Source organism: Prionailurus bengalensis, chromosome B1 (assembly GCF_016509475.1).
Source record: "Prionailurus bengalensis isolate Pbe53 chromosome B1, Fcat_Pben_1.1_paternal_pri, whole genome shotgun sequence".
Taxonomy (NCBI): Eukaryota; Metazoa; Chordata; class Mammalia; order Carnivora; family Felidae; genus Prionailurus; species Prionailurus bengalensis.
The window spans coordinates 74,099,027-74,115,648 of record NC_057344.1 but is presented as its reverse complement, the minus strand read 5'-3'; the positions used below and the strand labels follow the sequence as shown (position 1 = coordinate 74,115,648).

At 40.2% G+C, this 16,622-nt stretch overlaps 1 protein-coding gene across 2 annotated transcripts in view; it reads right to left on the bottom strand.

Moving 5' to 3' along the window:
• Window positions 1-3,755: 3,755 nt before the first annotated feature.
• The window catches only part of RNF175 (ring finger protein 175), a 47,894-nt gene continuing 35,027 nt past the window's right edge, over window positions 3,756-16,622 (bottom strand). The window contains exons 6-9 of one of the 2 annotated variants that reach the window (XM_043567120.1): window positions 15,467-15,587; window positions 10,011-10,144; window positions 6,685-6,786; window positions 3,756-4,532 (exon numbers count right to left, since the gene is read on the bottom strand). In XM_043567120.1, coding sequence (XP_043423055.1) covers window positions 4,412-4,532; window positions 6,685-6,786; window positions 10,011-10,144; window positions 15,467-15,587 — 478 coding nt within the window. In that variant the 3' untranslated portion in view covers window positions 3,756-4,411. The remainder of the gene's footprint in view (window positions 4,533-6,684; window positions 6,787-10,010; window positions 10,145-15,466; window positions 15,588-16,622) is intronic. The other variant, XM_043567128.1, reaches the window with a different exon arrangement.

The window sequence follows — 16,622 nt, the reverse complement described above, 5'->3', positions numbered from 1 at the left end:
AGGATACTCATGCATGTCTGCAGATGGCATTCTCTACCCCACTTAGCTGTTTCCTCACTGTGTGACTGCTCTCAAGAACAAGAAGGCAAAAGGTTGGTGCACTCAGCCAAACTTGTTGCTGTTCCTAGAAAGAAGTGCCTTGAGTCCACATTAAACTTTACAGTATGCAAATTACCTAGATGGTGTATTTTCACATGAACTGGGTCTGTCTTTCTGGGTGTTTGATAGGTTTTTTCCAGTCATAGTTACTTGAGGAAGTGTATATAACACAATATACAGTAAATTGTGGCTTCCCATGAAAATGAAACTAATGAAGTACAGTTGACCTAGAACAAGGCAGGGCTTAGGGGCAGTGATGTACCCCCTCCCTCTGCACACTCAAACATCTGTGTGTGTAACTTTTGACTTCCCAAACCTTAACTACTAGTCGTCTACTGTTGACTGGAAGCCTTACTGATAACATAAGCAGCCAATGAACACACAGATTGTATGTTATATATATTATTGTATGTGGTATTCTTACACTAAAGTCAGCCAGAGAAAAGAACATCTTATTAAGAAAACCATACATCTGAGCATAAGTAGACCCATGCAGTTTTAACCTGTGTTGTTCAAGGGTCAAGTGTGAATGAAATACTTAGTTTAGAAGACCACGAAGGAAGCCTCCCACATCCCTGACTCTAATCTTCCTTCAGTCTTTACCTCTGGGTGAAGTTCTGATTAGTGTCTAGTTACTCTGGCTCTCAGTCTCTGTCTTCTCATCCATTTCTCCTGCAGCATCTTGCTTTTTTCTTCTGAAAAAGTCTTGTTTCTGATTCTAAAAAAGGCTCTCTTTTCCTCTGAACATTTACAAAAGCACATGTGAAGTAAGTAGATCTTTAAACAAGTATATGCCTAGCAATTCCTCAGCGTGACTCAAAAAATATTTGATACACAATAATTTAAAAGATAGATACTACTTCCATATGTTAATTTTTATAAGCTAGAGTTAATACTACATTGCATTTAATGCAATGAAATAAATTAAGCTAAGAACTATTTGCTGATTCGACACACATTTCTTAAGTTGGAAACCACATATGAAAGGAAGCTAACCTCCTCTGACCTGCTCAGTTCTTTTTTTTTTTTTTTTAAATGTTTATTTATTTTGAGAGAAGGTGAGCACGGGAGGGGCAGAGAGAGAGGGCGAGAAAGAGAATCCCAAGCAGGCTCTGCACTGTCCGCACAGAGCCCCATGTGGGGCTCTGAGTCACAAACTGTGAGATCATGACCCGAATAGAAATGACCGAGTAGAAATGACCTGACCTGCTTAGTTCTCAGCCAGTCCTGGCTTCATTGAGCTCTGGCTCAAACTCCAGCCAGTTCGTGTGCTTCATTGAGCTCTGGAGTCAGAAAAACCTGGGTCAGTAGATGCATATCTTTGGGCAAGTCACTTAACCTGTCCCCAAATATTCTCCTGCCCTTAGAATAGGAACAGTAATATCTACATCAAAGGGTATGATGTAGGTCTGAATGTACAGCAGGGTAAGTAAACCAATGAGTGCATGCCCCTTGGTTCCCACTCCCTCTGGAGGGGTGAGGGGGGCAAGAGGACCAAACCTCTGAGAACGGGAACCATGGATGTTTGCGTGGGGTAATAGGGATGCTGGTAGTGGATGTTAGCTATTATTTTTTTCCCCAAGAAGTGACTCATCTTACAGATTATAGTTTATAAATGTATATTTTTCTCTTATGGGTACTAGCAGTGATACAAGGGACCCTGTTTGTTTTTGTTTTGTTTTGTTTTGTTTTTTGTAGAAAAATATCCCAGAGAAATAAATTCATGAAGTGCATAGCAGATTTTAGGCCTGGGGAAACTCACAGTGTTTCTTCTCTCTCATAACAACTCCTGGGAAGTATAAAGGAGGAAACAGTAGCTAGTCTAAGAAAAAAATGGACAAATTCAGGAGAAGGAAACTTGAGATGCTACAGAAACCAAAGGCAATTATGGACTATTTGCTTTACTTCTCTATGTCCTCCATTAAGTACAATGTTAATTATCATGAGAACCAGATAAATTTAACATGGACTTGGTCTGTAGATTTAATTTCAGTAATTTAAACAGCAATAGAAATAGCTCCATGGTTAATTGCTAGATTTGAAGTAATATAAAAATAATCTTTATTTTTCTCATCGCAAATGTTAAACATGTTCACTGTAGAAATTTTGGACACGAGGTAAGAGCATAGAAAGAACGAATCCACTCTTCCCCCTTCACCTTGGGATGACCACTGGTAACTGTGTAGTGTATAGCTCTCCATAATTTTTTCAACGTATATATACATATTCCAAAAATTGGGATGAGGTTTTCAATGCCTAAACTATGAAGGGAATGGCATCTTTATTGTTTTGTGTGAGCTTGTTTAGTGATTATCCAACATTTCTGAACTCTGAGGGTCATTTAGAATTCTATGCAGACACATACGGTTTACTCTCCCTGAGTTGCAAAGGGTTCTAAAGGCTATCCCCCTGCAGCTGTTCATAAAAGATAAGTGGGAAATGCATCAGAGGTCAATTTAAGGGCTCCTTTTATAGAAGAAGACACTTTAAGGTAGTGCTTTATCCAACAGTGACGTGTTTTTATTTGTCAATAGACTATAAGCTCAGGAATCTTGTTTTCTCTCCTTAATTGTTGCCCATGCCTGGTATGGAATAAGCATCGAATTAATGAAATATTTGCTGAATAGGGAAATAAATCAGAGTTCAATCTGATAATCTGGATGGTGAGTCAATCATAATACTGAAGCATTGGGAAGTTTCAAGAAGGAAAATTACCAACAGGTAGAAAAAATCTGAGTGTGAGTTTTTTTCATTATGGTTGTGACAGAACTTTGAATAGCATTAAGAACATGGCCTATGTTTTTGACAGTAGGTGTGTTTCCTTCTACTTCATACAAGTATAATGTCTTCAAGTGTGCAGAGTAGATGTCTGATATGTGTGTGGTGGTCGCTGTTCAACAACTCACCAGCAATTTAAAACAAATTAATTTGGGGAGTCTATCGTTCTTGAGTTAATTCTTTTGGACAGTTCTTTCCTATTCCATTAATTTTACCCCCTCCTGCTGGATTAATTCATTCTTTCAGCAAATAATTACTGAGTGCCCATTATATCCAGCCAGTGCTCCAAGTGCTGGAGATACAACAGGGAACTAAATAGATAAAATTCTCTGCCTTCCTGGAAGGGGAGACAAACAATAACAAACAAATGTATGGTATGATTTCAGGTGTTGATAAGTGCTATGAAGAAAATAAAAGCAGAGTACAGCAACAGTGATGGTGTGTGCGTGTGTGTGTGTGTGTGCATGCGTGCATGTGAACAGAGTGGCACAAAAGAAGAGAGTGGTTTTCCTCCACTTTAACGCAACCCTTGGATGGGTCAAGTGCACTTGGCAGGCCCGGGAAACGCAGTGCAGCTCAGGCCCTTTGAATGGGCTGGGCTGTGGCACCTAGTGCTAGACATTTTGGGAATAATGCCCTCTACACAGAGGCCTTTATGGTGCCAAAGCTGCAGTAATCTCCTTGAACTGTAGATTACTTAACAACTCTGCCTACGTCCTTGAAGATGTTGAACTGGTTAGAAGATACCAGTTGTAACTAAATGTTGTATGTAAGAAGTACATTATCAGCCAAATTAGAGGTAGGATGTCCATGGCGGGTGCTAACAAATGGGCTGCATGCATCAATTAGAAAATGATCACAAGGGGAAAGATGCAAAGTGTGCTCTATTTGTTTATTCTGTTGTTCATGTTAAAACCAAACACAAACAGAGGCCAGACTTGAAAACTCCTTCAGTGGACAAAACCAGGTTAGTCATACAAGCAAAGCTTAATTTAGCTTACTTTGCAGGACAAGCAAAGCTAACTTGACCGAGATCACTTCTTGCTTACACCTCTGAAAATCATAAGCAAAACTTAAATTGTTCTCCCCAAATTGAGATGAGGTGATCACTAACCAATTCCCTTTCATTTAAGAAAATTCCCGTATTGTAACCAATCACCATGAAGAATAAACAGTCACTGCCTCCACACTATATAAGCTGCTTTATAACATATAGCTCTGAGCCTCATTCTGTGTTTTGGTCTGAGTGCTCCTGGTTTGCAAACTATCTTTTAGATGTGTGCACAATAAATTTTTACTAATTGCTACCTCACAGATTCATTGGTTTCACTTTTGGTTTTTTTCTGAACTTTTGACATTCAGCTTCTCTCTAAATTCTTTCCACATAGACAGACTGCTTAGGTAAGGCTCAGTTCTCTAAACTCTTGGGATCACCTCTGAAATTAAAAAAAAGAATATCGATATTAAGTGTAGGATCAAGGATTTAAAAATATTTCAACATGCAACACATTGCTTCTGGAGTAAGTCTGCTGTACTATTCCAGCCCTAGTGAATAATTAATGCCTTGAACTATTCCAATCACCACGGGTTGCCAGGCCACCAAATAACGAAGCCAATCCAGGATTTGTCCATATAAAAAGTGTGTGCGCTCCCAGCTAAATCTCAGTTAAGGAGGTTGCTCTATATACAGTCAAGTAGCACAAATATTCATGAATATCATTTGCAAATGTAATCAACAATGCAATGAGTATTTCCTTTCCTCCTAATTCTGTATGCTCATTTAAAAGCCCCTTATGTGATTTTTATAGCATTTGATTATCATTGTTATTTACATTACACCAAATTTCCAACAATAAAACAGATTACAATAAAATCTCAAACTATAAAACAACAAAAGGCAAGGGTCATATACTAACAGAGAAAGGAAGAGGAAGATGACGACACTGGAAACCAAGGATCATGGAAACTTCCTTAAGTGAGCCAAAACAGCCTTCGGCACTGTATTGAAAAGAAAACCATCACAGATAAGATATGCTTTTTCCGGTTTCTTTGATAAATTGTGCTAAGGGGATGTAATTAACACATAATATCTCTAATAGCAATGTTACATACATAAAGGCAAATATTCCCCAAGAAGCTTTTCTTTTTACTGACTCTCAATAAAAGGAGTACATGTAATATTCAAAAGCTTATTCTCTCAAGACTGTATGGAGTAACCGATGGTCCTTTGTTATTTAAATGAGCATTTAAGGTGACATTTATGATCATATTATCACCAACATTATAACAAAGCTGCATATATTTTAGTTTTATAAGTTGTTAACCAAAAGCAGTTCGGGACTTGGTTTCCTCCTATCAGAAGGGAACTTCAGAGAGAGCGGATGCACTGGGAGGGGGGAGCATCACACACCAGAGGGAGCTGGTGGCCACAGAGATGCTCTCTTGCTGTGGCATGGCCCTGAGACAAAAAGATGCTCCCTCCTCTGCTGCCCTAATTGCAAATCTTTCCTTGATTTGCAGTCATCAGAGAGGTGTGGGCATTGCCCCTGGCAGCCATTGTTAAAACTGTACATTCAGGGTTGGAAAAGAATAGGGGGAGAGGGAACAAGGGAGGTGTCTCCTTCAGCACTGTAAAATTTAGGTGACTGGTACATAGATAGTCTGGAAAGACTGTCTCGTATGAGGAAAGACAGTACTTGGCAGGTTGATGCCAACCTCTCAATGTTTGCTGCTGAAGGTGGGGCTATGTTTCAATCCCACCTACCCCCTGGAAGAGATATACAGTAAAACCTTGGACTGTGAGTAACTTGTTCTGTGAGTGTTCTGCAAGATGAGCAAACATTTCTAATAAGTTTTAGCTTGATAAACGAGCATTGTCTTGCAATACAAGTAGTACGTGACACTGAACGTGACATGATCACAACTGAGCCAATGGTTCTTGAAATTCACTTCGATATACAAGTGGTTTGGATTACAAACATGTTTCCAGAATGAATTATGCTTGCAAACTAAGGTTTTACCGTATTATGGTCTTGAGCCAGTGGGGTTGAGGACTAAGTCTTTGTGGTCAGCTCTGGATGGGGCCACTGAGGCTTCCTGTGGCCTCAGTTGGAGAACCTTGGTGTCTATAAAAATCCTAGCTGCTGCCATAAGCTGTCTGTAGTTCCTCATTTTCTTTCAATATTATTATCACTAGGGTTTAGCCTAAGACAAGATGAGGCATGGCAAGGAATTTAAAAGACCAAATCCAGGGGGAAAATAACCTTACTCATTCTGGAAATAATAAAACTATAGTATATCTTAAAAATACTTTTCTATATACTAGTTCACATTTGGGGATTTTAAAATTTCATTTCCAGTCTATATATTTATATACCCACCCACTCATCCCATCCACCCATTACCTGTCATCCAACTATCTGCCTACCTATCCATCCATCCACCCACCCACCCACCCACCCATCCATCCATCATCTATTTATATAGCTATCATCTATCTATCTAATCCTTCCATATATTTACCCATCTCTTGCAATATCCCATCACATTCCCACTAAAGCCCTTATAGTAGAATACATGGACTATAAAGAGTATAATGTATCTTTTTTGGCATTTAAATTCCTAGCCAGAGTAGTAACATAGGCACAGGGGAGAAAAGAGACTAGTAAGTCATTTTGAAATAGATACGGGAAAACAAAGCTTTCAGCTAAAACTGTAATGAAGATAATGAATATTTAGATTTAAGAATACATTACCAGAACATTTACATAATATCTCACAACTTTTTTTTTTTTTTTTAAAGGATACGGGTTACTGATCATCCTCTTCAAATCAACCTTCTCTTTGCAGTAAGGGCAAGTCTGCTTTTTACCAACTATACACCAACCTCGGATGCAGAATTCATGAAAGCTTAAGCATCTCGTTAGGGAAGTTTCTAGATAGTAAGAGGCAAGGTCTGCTTCATGATGGCATAATGGAAATGATCCCATCTGCAGGATGAAGTAGAGGGTGAGAATGGAGGTGAGTCATGACTTGACTGTGCACATCACTCTCAGGAAGATTCTGTAGGCCAATGGAACCCCAGGACTGTGAGCTTGCAGTCAGAGCTGTAACAGCTTTAGGAACTTGCGAGGTTTACATAGCTTCTTGGCCTTACCTATTCTTCTTGCTGCACTAGATTCTCCCAAGAATTAAATTAGATAAAGAATATGAAAGTGCTTTTTTACAGCAATATTTAACATCACACTGTATTAATACATCTCCTTGCCTTGCTAATTGTGCGTTTCTCATAGATTTACCATAGTGTTTCCTTGTTCTATGTTTTGTGCCTTACTCATTACCTACCATGTAATCACACTTGTCTTAGGCACCTAGACAAGCTTAAGTTACTTGTAGTCATAAACCATAAGTTTATGGAGATTTCTATTGGCTTTATGAGTCTTAAGTTTTTTTTTTTTTTGTTACTGATAAGAAGGCATTTATTTTTAATAGAATATAAACCTAATAAAATTCTGAAACACTAGGCATTTACAAATTCATTTGTATATATTTCCCTGTCTGGAGAGTTTGGCCCTTTGCCCCCAAAGTTGAGAGCAAACCCTGTCTTTTCCCACAATTGCTCCCATTAGAGCTCCTATCACACTGTAGCACGACATTCCATGTATATCCATGTCTCTCCTGGACCACATGAAACCTGTGGGACCAGGTCTCATTCTTCCCTGTCCTTAGCACCTGATGCAGTGCCTAAGTGCCTATTTATTAAATAAATATTTGAGTGAATCACGCAAAACCAACTACTTTTGCAGATATATTTTCTCAGGTTCCACAACATTGTAGATTTGGGCAAAATGAGTAACAGTAATGAGATCCATCCTATTTATTTATTTATTTTTACAATTGTTGATCCCAGTGTAGCTTTCTGAATCAAAATCAAACGATTTTCTGACGATGTCCATGTGAACAGCAATGATGTAGCAGTCTCCTCCCTAATAAATGGGAGTGTAGAGCAGTCAACACCATGTGTATAATTCCTCAATATTAGGTGTGTATGTAACTAAGAGTTTCCACTATTGTACGTTTTTGGAATTGGGTCATTTTTGCAAAAGGCTTGGATTAACATAAAGTGGTGTATTATAGCAAAGATTTCAATAAAATTTTTTTAAATGTTTACTTTTGAGAGAGAGAGACAGCATGAGAAAGAGAGAGAGAGAGAGAGAGAGAGAGAGAGAGAGAGAATGAGTGGGAGAGGGGCAGAAAGAGGGAGACACAGAATCCATAGCAGGCTCCAGGCTTCGAGCTGTCAGCACAGAGCCTGATGCAGGGCTTGAACCTGATGAACCACAAGACCATGACCTGAGCCAAAGTCGGAAGCTTAACTGACTGAGCCACCCAGGTGCAACATTATAACAAAGATTTTAAACCCAACCCCTACAGCCCTTTATTCAAAAGGGCTGGAGTATGGCCTCATCTTCCAGATAGGTATAGAGTTCAGGAGTCATAGAGCCAGCATTGAAATGTCCACGTCCTCTTAATATCCTGTCTCATCTTTAAATCTTGATCCTGAAAAGTCTCCAAGCTGGCAGAGTTGCTGCAGAGCAATACTCAGTTTCCTTCCCCTGCCCCACCTTGTTAATATGACTCACGTTCACCCACTCCTTGCTAATATGATTCATGCTAAAATGGGCCATTAACAGTACTCCCTGCAAAGCAAATTTAAAAGTGACTAAATTTTAGATTACATATGCCCACATGCACAACAATCCCTAAGGGGTTTTAAAGGTGGAGAGAGAAAATATTTCCACTTGCAAATGGCATAAGGGGCTCTGTTCCAACACTTGAAAAGTAAACCGTATTTAAAACTAGGGCCAGACTTGGAAGGATAGTTTTTTGGGAAAGGTATCACACTGGAAAACCACCATAGAACTCCATATGGGATATTTTTGTGTTTCTTACCTTAAAATGGTAAGGCTTAAACGTCAAGAGTAAGGTCTCTTATTGCATTTCAGATGCATTTACTCCATTTTTTAACTCTCAGGATTGAATAAATGGAATCTGTCCAGATTAAACAGAACCGAGTCATAGGCACTGCACATCTAGAGTATTACTGAGTTAGGTGGGCTTCAGAGGCAAAAGACAGATGGTTTAACCACCTCATAATGCCAGAGGGTTGAACTGAGTGCAGAGCAATATTATAAAGTTGATATTGTACTATAAAATAAAGATAAATGATACCTTCTTTTCCCCTATATTTAGGAGAGAATTAAAATACTGATTGTTGGCCAACCCAAACACAACTTTGGTATCCAGAGTTACATATTCAGGACTCTTGATCCTAGATCTTTCCATATGTTGAGGTCTTCCTCAACGGTTATTGGAATTCCCAGAGAATGCTGGTTTCCAGGCCCAGGCTTGTCTGCATCCTAACACCTAAAGATCTATCAGCCATTCAGGGCAGACCTCGCAGACAGAGGAGCCACATGGTTCAAAAACTAGATGCTCAACTTTTGGTCCCTCCTTTTGTAGTCCGAGGTGTCCTGCTGCCTGTGGCGTTATCTTCTTTCCAAGACCAGAGCTGATAGCTGGTTGACCCCGCTATCACTGTTGACACAAGTAAGTTCCTAGGATTATTTCTAGGCAAAGCATACTTTGTTGTTTTCAGTCCTGTGAGATTCAGAGGCTCCACCTGGACAGTTCTGAGTTTCTCTCTGAACCTGAAACTCCACTTTTTCTCACCCCCACACCTTTCTCTCCCAGGTTCTTCTTGGCTATATGTTCATCTGCTTTGCCAACTTTCCCAGCCAGTGTCTTGTGCAGATGCTACATACAGCCTTTCTCTCTGGGTAGCATGAAGATTCATTTTTACAAAGGAAACCACTGGCCAAAGAGGTTCACCTCAGTTAGCGGTTCATTAGTTAGCAGAGACTATCAGAAAGTCTCAGCAAGAGAGAAGCTGGAGGACAAGGACCTGGGGTTTGGGGATGGGAGCTAAGCAAGGCAGAGAAGATGGGCTAGGAGGAGGGGAGGAAGGTATGAGACAGTGCTCCCTGACTTGCCATGACCAACACAGATTATTTGAAAATTGCCTCCCATCATCGGCTTGATGAAGCCCATATGGTTTCCCGTGAAAAGGATACACATGATTGCATGAGAGCTGGTAGGTGTTTTCAATGAGCCCTTCTTCATTGAGCTCCACAATGATCTTCTGCCCACAGACGGCGCAAACATTGTCTGACAAGCTCCTTGTGGGCATCCCACTGACGCTGTAGAACTGTTTGGGGGAAATGCACAGAGCACTGTTAGAAAGGAGAACGCATACCATTCATTCTCTGAACACAGGAACAGCACTTCCAGGCTTTGGGACATAGAGTTTTCACTGCTTCTTCATTGGTTTAGAACTTGAAACACTTTTCCTCCTAGGAATGCTTCAGTGTAGTTAGGGTCTCCAGGCAAAAACGCACTGAACTCCAAATGGACCCAGAGAACACTGCTAATTATAACCTCCAATTTAACCTCCCCATTGAGGAATCCTTCAAGAGGAAAGGTTTTTATCCAGGGCTGTAGTTCAGAGTCACCCAGGAAGCTTTTTAAGCTTACCTATAGCCTAACCCTTTCTCTTATTCTGGAGACTCTGATTCACAGATCCGGAGTAAGCTCAGGCATCTCTATCATTTTTACTTCCCATGTGATGAGAGGGAGCATATAGACTAATCCCATTGGAAAGCAATGTTTTTAGAATTCTAACCTGGGATACCTACATCTTTCCAATGCTGTGGATGAAGAGTGGTTCCAATATTGGCAGCACATTAGAATCCCTAAGAAGCTGTTTTTTTACAAAATAAATATTTATTTAAATATTGTTTTATACGTAAAGGAAAGATATGAAGATAGTACCAGTTCCCATATACCATATACCCTATTTCCCCTATTATTACCGTCTTACATTAGTAGGTATCTTTGTCACAATCAATGAACCAACACTGACACTTATTATGAAATAAAGTACATACTTTATCCAGATTAGATTTTTAAAATTTTCTTATGTTTTATTGTATATTTGAGAGAGAGAGAGAGAGTGAGAGAGTGCACAAGAGGGGGAGGGGCAGAGAGAGATGGAGACACAGAATCCGAAGCAGACTCCAGGCTCTGAGCTGTCAGCACAGAGCCTGACGTGGGGCTCGAACTCATGAGCAGTGAGATCATGACCTGAGCCAAAGTTGGACGCTTAACCCACTGAGCCACCCAGGTGCCCCTATTTGGATTAGATTTAAAAAAAAACGAATGTCCTCATTCTGTTCCAGAATCCGATTCAGGATACCACTTCGTTGTTATGTTTCCTTGAGCTCCTGTTGGCTGTGGTGGCTTCTCAGACTTCACTTTTTTTCTATGACTTTGACAATTTGGGGGAGTATTTTGCAGAATATCCCTCCATGGGAATTTAGCTGATGTTTTTCTCTTGATTACAGTGAGGTTATGAGTTTTAGGAACAAAGATAACATTCTTATCACACCATAGCAAGGGTACGTGCTATCAGTCTTATCAGTGTTGATTTTCACCTTGATCACCTGGTGTGATGCAGTGTCTGTCAGGTTTCTCTACTATAAAGCTACTCTTTTTTTTTTATTCCTTTCTATTTTGTACTCTTTGAAAGGAAATCACGAAGAACAGCCCATTCATAAGGAGGGGGGAGTTAAGCTCTACCTCAATATCAGTGAGTCTTCTCCAGAGAAAAGGAACTGATAGGGTGTGTATGTGTGTGTATCTAGATGGGTGTTTGATCAAACAATCGAGCACCACAGCCTACCCAAGCTGACCCCCAAAATTATGTGGACTTCTGCATGAGAGATTTGTCTATTATCCTCCATTCATTCGTTCATTTATATCAACATAGACTCATGATATTTATTTTAAACATTTATTCATTTTTGAGACAGAGATAGAGCATGAACAGGGGAGGGTCAGAGAGAGAGGGAAACACAGAATCGGAAGCAGGCTCCAGGCTCCAAGCTGCCAGCACACAGAGCCTGACGCGGGGCTTGAACTCACGGACCATGACCTGAGCTGAAGTTGGATGCTTAACCAACTGAGCCACCCAGGTGCCCCTAAAGCATCAACTTTAAATTTTTTTTCAATGTTTATTTATTTTTGAGACAGAGAGAGACAGAGCATGAGCAGGGGAGGGGCAGAGAGAGGGAGACACAGAATCTGAAACAGGCTCCAGACTCTGAGCTATCAGCACAGAGCCCGACGCGGGGCTCGAACTCACGGACGGCGAGATCATGACCTGAGCCGCAGTCGGACGCTCAACCGACTGAGCCACCCAGGCGCCCCTCATGATGTTTATTTTATACTTTGGGTTATAACCCAACTCTGCTGCTGCTACTATTGCTGCTACTACTACTACTACCATTACTACTACTACTACTATTATTACTACTACCACTACTACTATTACTACTACTGTTACTACTACTGTCACTACTACTACTATGACGACTACTACTATTGCTACTATTACTACTACTACCACCACCATTACTACTACTACTGTTACTACTACTACGACTACAACTACGACTACTACTATTATTACTACTATTTGGTTGCACAGATTATTCTAGCGTTTACCATTGGCAGCTTTTTCAGTTGGCTTCTGTGTCTCTGACTTATCCTCATAATTGTGGTGGGGCTTTTTGTTTGCTTGTTTTGAGCACTTCCTTAACTTCTGGCAGTACAAGGTACTCCGGGCTCATTTGTATATTCCCTGCCAAGACCTAGAATCAACCATTTCTCCAAGGAACCTTGGTTCCTTTTATTGTAGAATGGCATTAGAAAAGATATGGGCACTAGGTGTGCTCACTGCTACTGGGGTGTCATTGCTTCTGGGCTTCTTAGCTGATAGAGGAAGGAAATAGAGCTGTATATACTAACCCATGTGTATAACATAGCGATAGATGTTCCTATATGTATCCATCTATATTAAGACACATGTAATCTATATTATGCTAAACATGATCTCAGACTGATGTCTTTAACTCTTATCCTTTACTATATGGATCATTCTAGCCTTCTCTCCTTGAGTGTTAATAACCTTCTGAGGGTGAGAAACATAGCTCCTACTATGGATCATCCATTTACTGAGTTATTCAGTTGCGGAATACATGGATAGCAGTATCAGAATTGTGAACCCATAGCCCCGAGGGAAAACACTTTACAAACTAGAGTACAGTACTTATGTTCAGTTCCTTTGCTTTTAATCTTAGATCTCTACTCATTTCAAAGTTACTTAGGTCAGTGCTTTCTTCTCCTCCCTTCAGTGTGGTTATTTCATGCATTTGTAATACAGTTAGATTCTTCTGTCACAGTCTACATTCTGTCCTGGCATTCTCTCACATCCTAAATGATTTTTCGGATTTGTATACATTGTTTCACTCCTTCTGCTACAAAGTACTATTGATTTTGACAAATGCATAGTGTCATGTATTTACAATTACAGTGTCATACAGAATAATTTCACTGCCCTAAAAAATTCCCTGTACTTCATCTATTCATCCCTGCTCACTCCCTAAACCCCTGGCAACCACTGATCTGTTTACCATCTCCATAGTTGTGCCCTTTCCAAAATGTCATATAAATGGAATCATATAACATGTACCCTTTTCTGACTGCCTTCTTTCAGTTAGCAACATGTATTTACAGTTCATCCATGTTTTTGCATGGCTTAATAGCTCATTCCTTTTCCTGAGGAGCTTTTAAAACAAAGCAGATGCACTGGCTCCACTCCCAGAGATTCTGACTTAATTAGTCTGGTGTGGGGCTTAGGCAGTGGTGTGAGAATGGAAATTGCTCCTCCTTTGCTTCCTCCTTACCTCTGTCTCACACACACACACACACACACACACACACACTCCATCAGTTCAAGTCACTCATGGCTGTGCCAATGGCTTGAAGCAGTGGGTTTTATATATTTGGTAGATGAAGTTAAGTCGACAGAGGATGACAAGAAGTTGAAGCCTGGTGGGGTGGGATCAGGTGAGAAGTCTCCAGAAAGTTGGTGCTTAAAAACTTGTCTTGTGAGGTTGGATCTCTTCTTCCTGGTCCACTGGAGAACAGAGGACACACAACTCTTCTCTCCCTCTCCTGTCCATAAATAAGTACAAGAGGCTTTGGGAAATTTTTAAGAAGTATGACTTCTGGCTTTTGCTGGAGGAACTAGGAGTGGAAATGCTCTCTCCTTTGCTCACCTTAAACATTATAAAAAAGGCAGTTGTCCCATAGATGATACATGGCAGGGGACTTCCAAAAGGTATCTTGTTCTGGCATTTCACCACAGAAGTCGGATTCCAGGCTATAGGAAAAGAGTAAGATAGAGCCTACGGAGATGGAGAAGGGCAGACTGGACAGGGATGAAGTCAAGGTCATGTCTACTTAGTCCTGCCCCATAAATGGAGAGAGAGAAGAACAGTCTGGAATTGCACCCCTCCCTTGCCATCCACAGTAGCTTTTCCATTTCGTATCTGCTGTGTACCAAGAGGCCAGCAGAGGACAGAGACAGAGAATTCCTGAAACCACTAGGTCATCCCAAAGCCCCTGGTTTGTGAGTTTTTACGAGATGCGCATGTGTCAGACATAGATGAGTGCTCCTAATATCTGAATATGAAATCCATCTAACCAGCAAGTATGTCCACTTGGAGTTTCAATCTTAAGAGAGTTTAAGAAAAAGCTATTAGGGATACTTTCTAAGTCCCAGAGACCAATATACAGTCAGAATATATTTAGCACAGTTTTTGTATCTCCGACTTCTTCTAATGCTATCTAATGATAACTGATCATTATGAGGAGTAATGATTGATTCTCAAGTGCTTTATGTGCATGAAATATGACTTTCTGTGTTAGGCACAGAGTATAAAATTTAGTATAAAATATAAAATATAACATTTTTTGTCGTTATTTAATTTTTACTAATCATTTCAATGTGGGCAATTGGAGTATGCTAGAGATGGTTACTTCCAAACAATAATTATTTTTTTAATGTCTATTTATTTATTTATTTATTTAGAGAGAGCATGTGTGCATGAGCGGGAGAGGGGCAGAGAGAGAGGGAGAATTCCAAGCAGGTTCCACACTCAGTGCAGAGCTGGATGTGGGGCTTGATCTCATGATCTAGAGATCATGACTTGAGCCCATATCAAGAGTCAGTTGCTTAACCGACCGAGCCACACAGGTGCCCCCCAAATAATTATTTTATTTAAAAAGATGCCTTTGGGGGCACCTGGCTGGTTGTCAGTAGAGCATGCGACTCTTGATCTCAGGGTTGTGAGTCTGAGCCCCCACATTGGGCTAGAGATTACTTGAAAGTAAGTAAGTAAATAAATAAATAAAGCCTTATTTCCCAACAAATTTCTATAAATAGGAAGTATATTTTCTAACCAACTAGTAAAGATAATTTTTGATGCAAGGAGAATTAGGGAGCAGTTGGTCTGGGAGAACCAAAAGAAGACTTCTCTGTTTCCGAAAATGGATGCAAATGTGTAAGATGAGACCATTTCTCCATGTACCATAAGTAGTTTCAGAGAATGAAAGCAACACTTACCCCTATAGTAGAAGCCATGTAATCTGAACAGATCTCTGCAAAATCTCTCCCCATTACGCCATAGTAGAGGCCATAGAACAAGGATACAATGCCAAAATCCATGGAATCTCTAGCCTTGATTCTATTGAAAATGACAGGGTAAGGAAATAAGAACGTGGTATATGAGGGGCTCGAGAAGGGTTGCAGCTTAGAAGAAATTTCCTGCCACAGTCTCTAACAGAAAGTTGGGAGTACTTTTTTTAACTGATTTTTTTAGACTTGAATTGATTTTTTAAAGCCTCTTAAAGTCTCTAAATTCTCTTCAAATGTTACCACTCCATGGTAAGTGGGCGAAGTAATTCTTGAGAGGGTCTTTTAACTGGTGGTTTTGAAGCTGGGCTGTTCAAAGAAAGGCCTGCGCAGCTTGTAAAACTCCTCATCTCCCCCCTGCACCCCAGGCCAATTACATCAGACTCTCGGGGTGGGGCCTGTGCAGCAATATTTTTGGAAGCTCTCCAGACTCCAGGTGATTCCAGTGGGCAGCTAGCATTAAGAACTTCTTTAATGGAGTAGTGTTTCTCAGCCTTAAATATAGATTAGAATCACCTGGGGAGATTTAAGACTCTGCTGCTCTGGAGCTGTGATGTACGTGGCCTGGGGTGGGGTCTGCACAGCAGTGCTTTTTAGAAACTTCTCAGGTTGAGAATCCCTGCTATCAAGCTTAGATTTTACAGAATACTTTCAAATACTTCACTTGCCTAACAAATATTTGAGGTAGATATGATTACCTACCTCATTTGCATTTGAAAAAATGGAGATTTAGAAAAAATGATTTGCTTAACATGACGATTGGTACAAAACAAAACCAGGGATCACACTTCAATTTTGAGGCCCTTTGCTACTATGCCATAGTGACTACGTGTCAATCAGAAAAAAAATATTTTGCAAGTTGCATCATATTTCAAATATAATAGGATTCCCCCGCATCCCATTTTTAAGAGAAACACTTCTTTAAAAAGTAATTAGCCCCTAATTTAATTTCTGAGTCTTAATCATTGCACATATGGTTTGTTATATCTCTCAACAGCTTCAAATATTAGCCCTGGGCCTGGGTAGATCTGACTGAGTCAGAAAGGGAGGGAGGAGTGGAGGGGAGCTGGTCGGTCGGTCCTGGAAA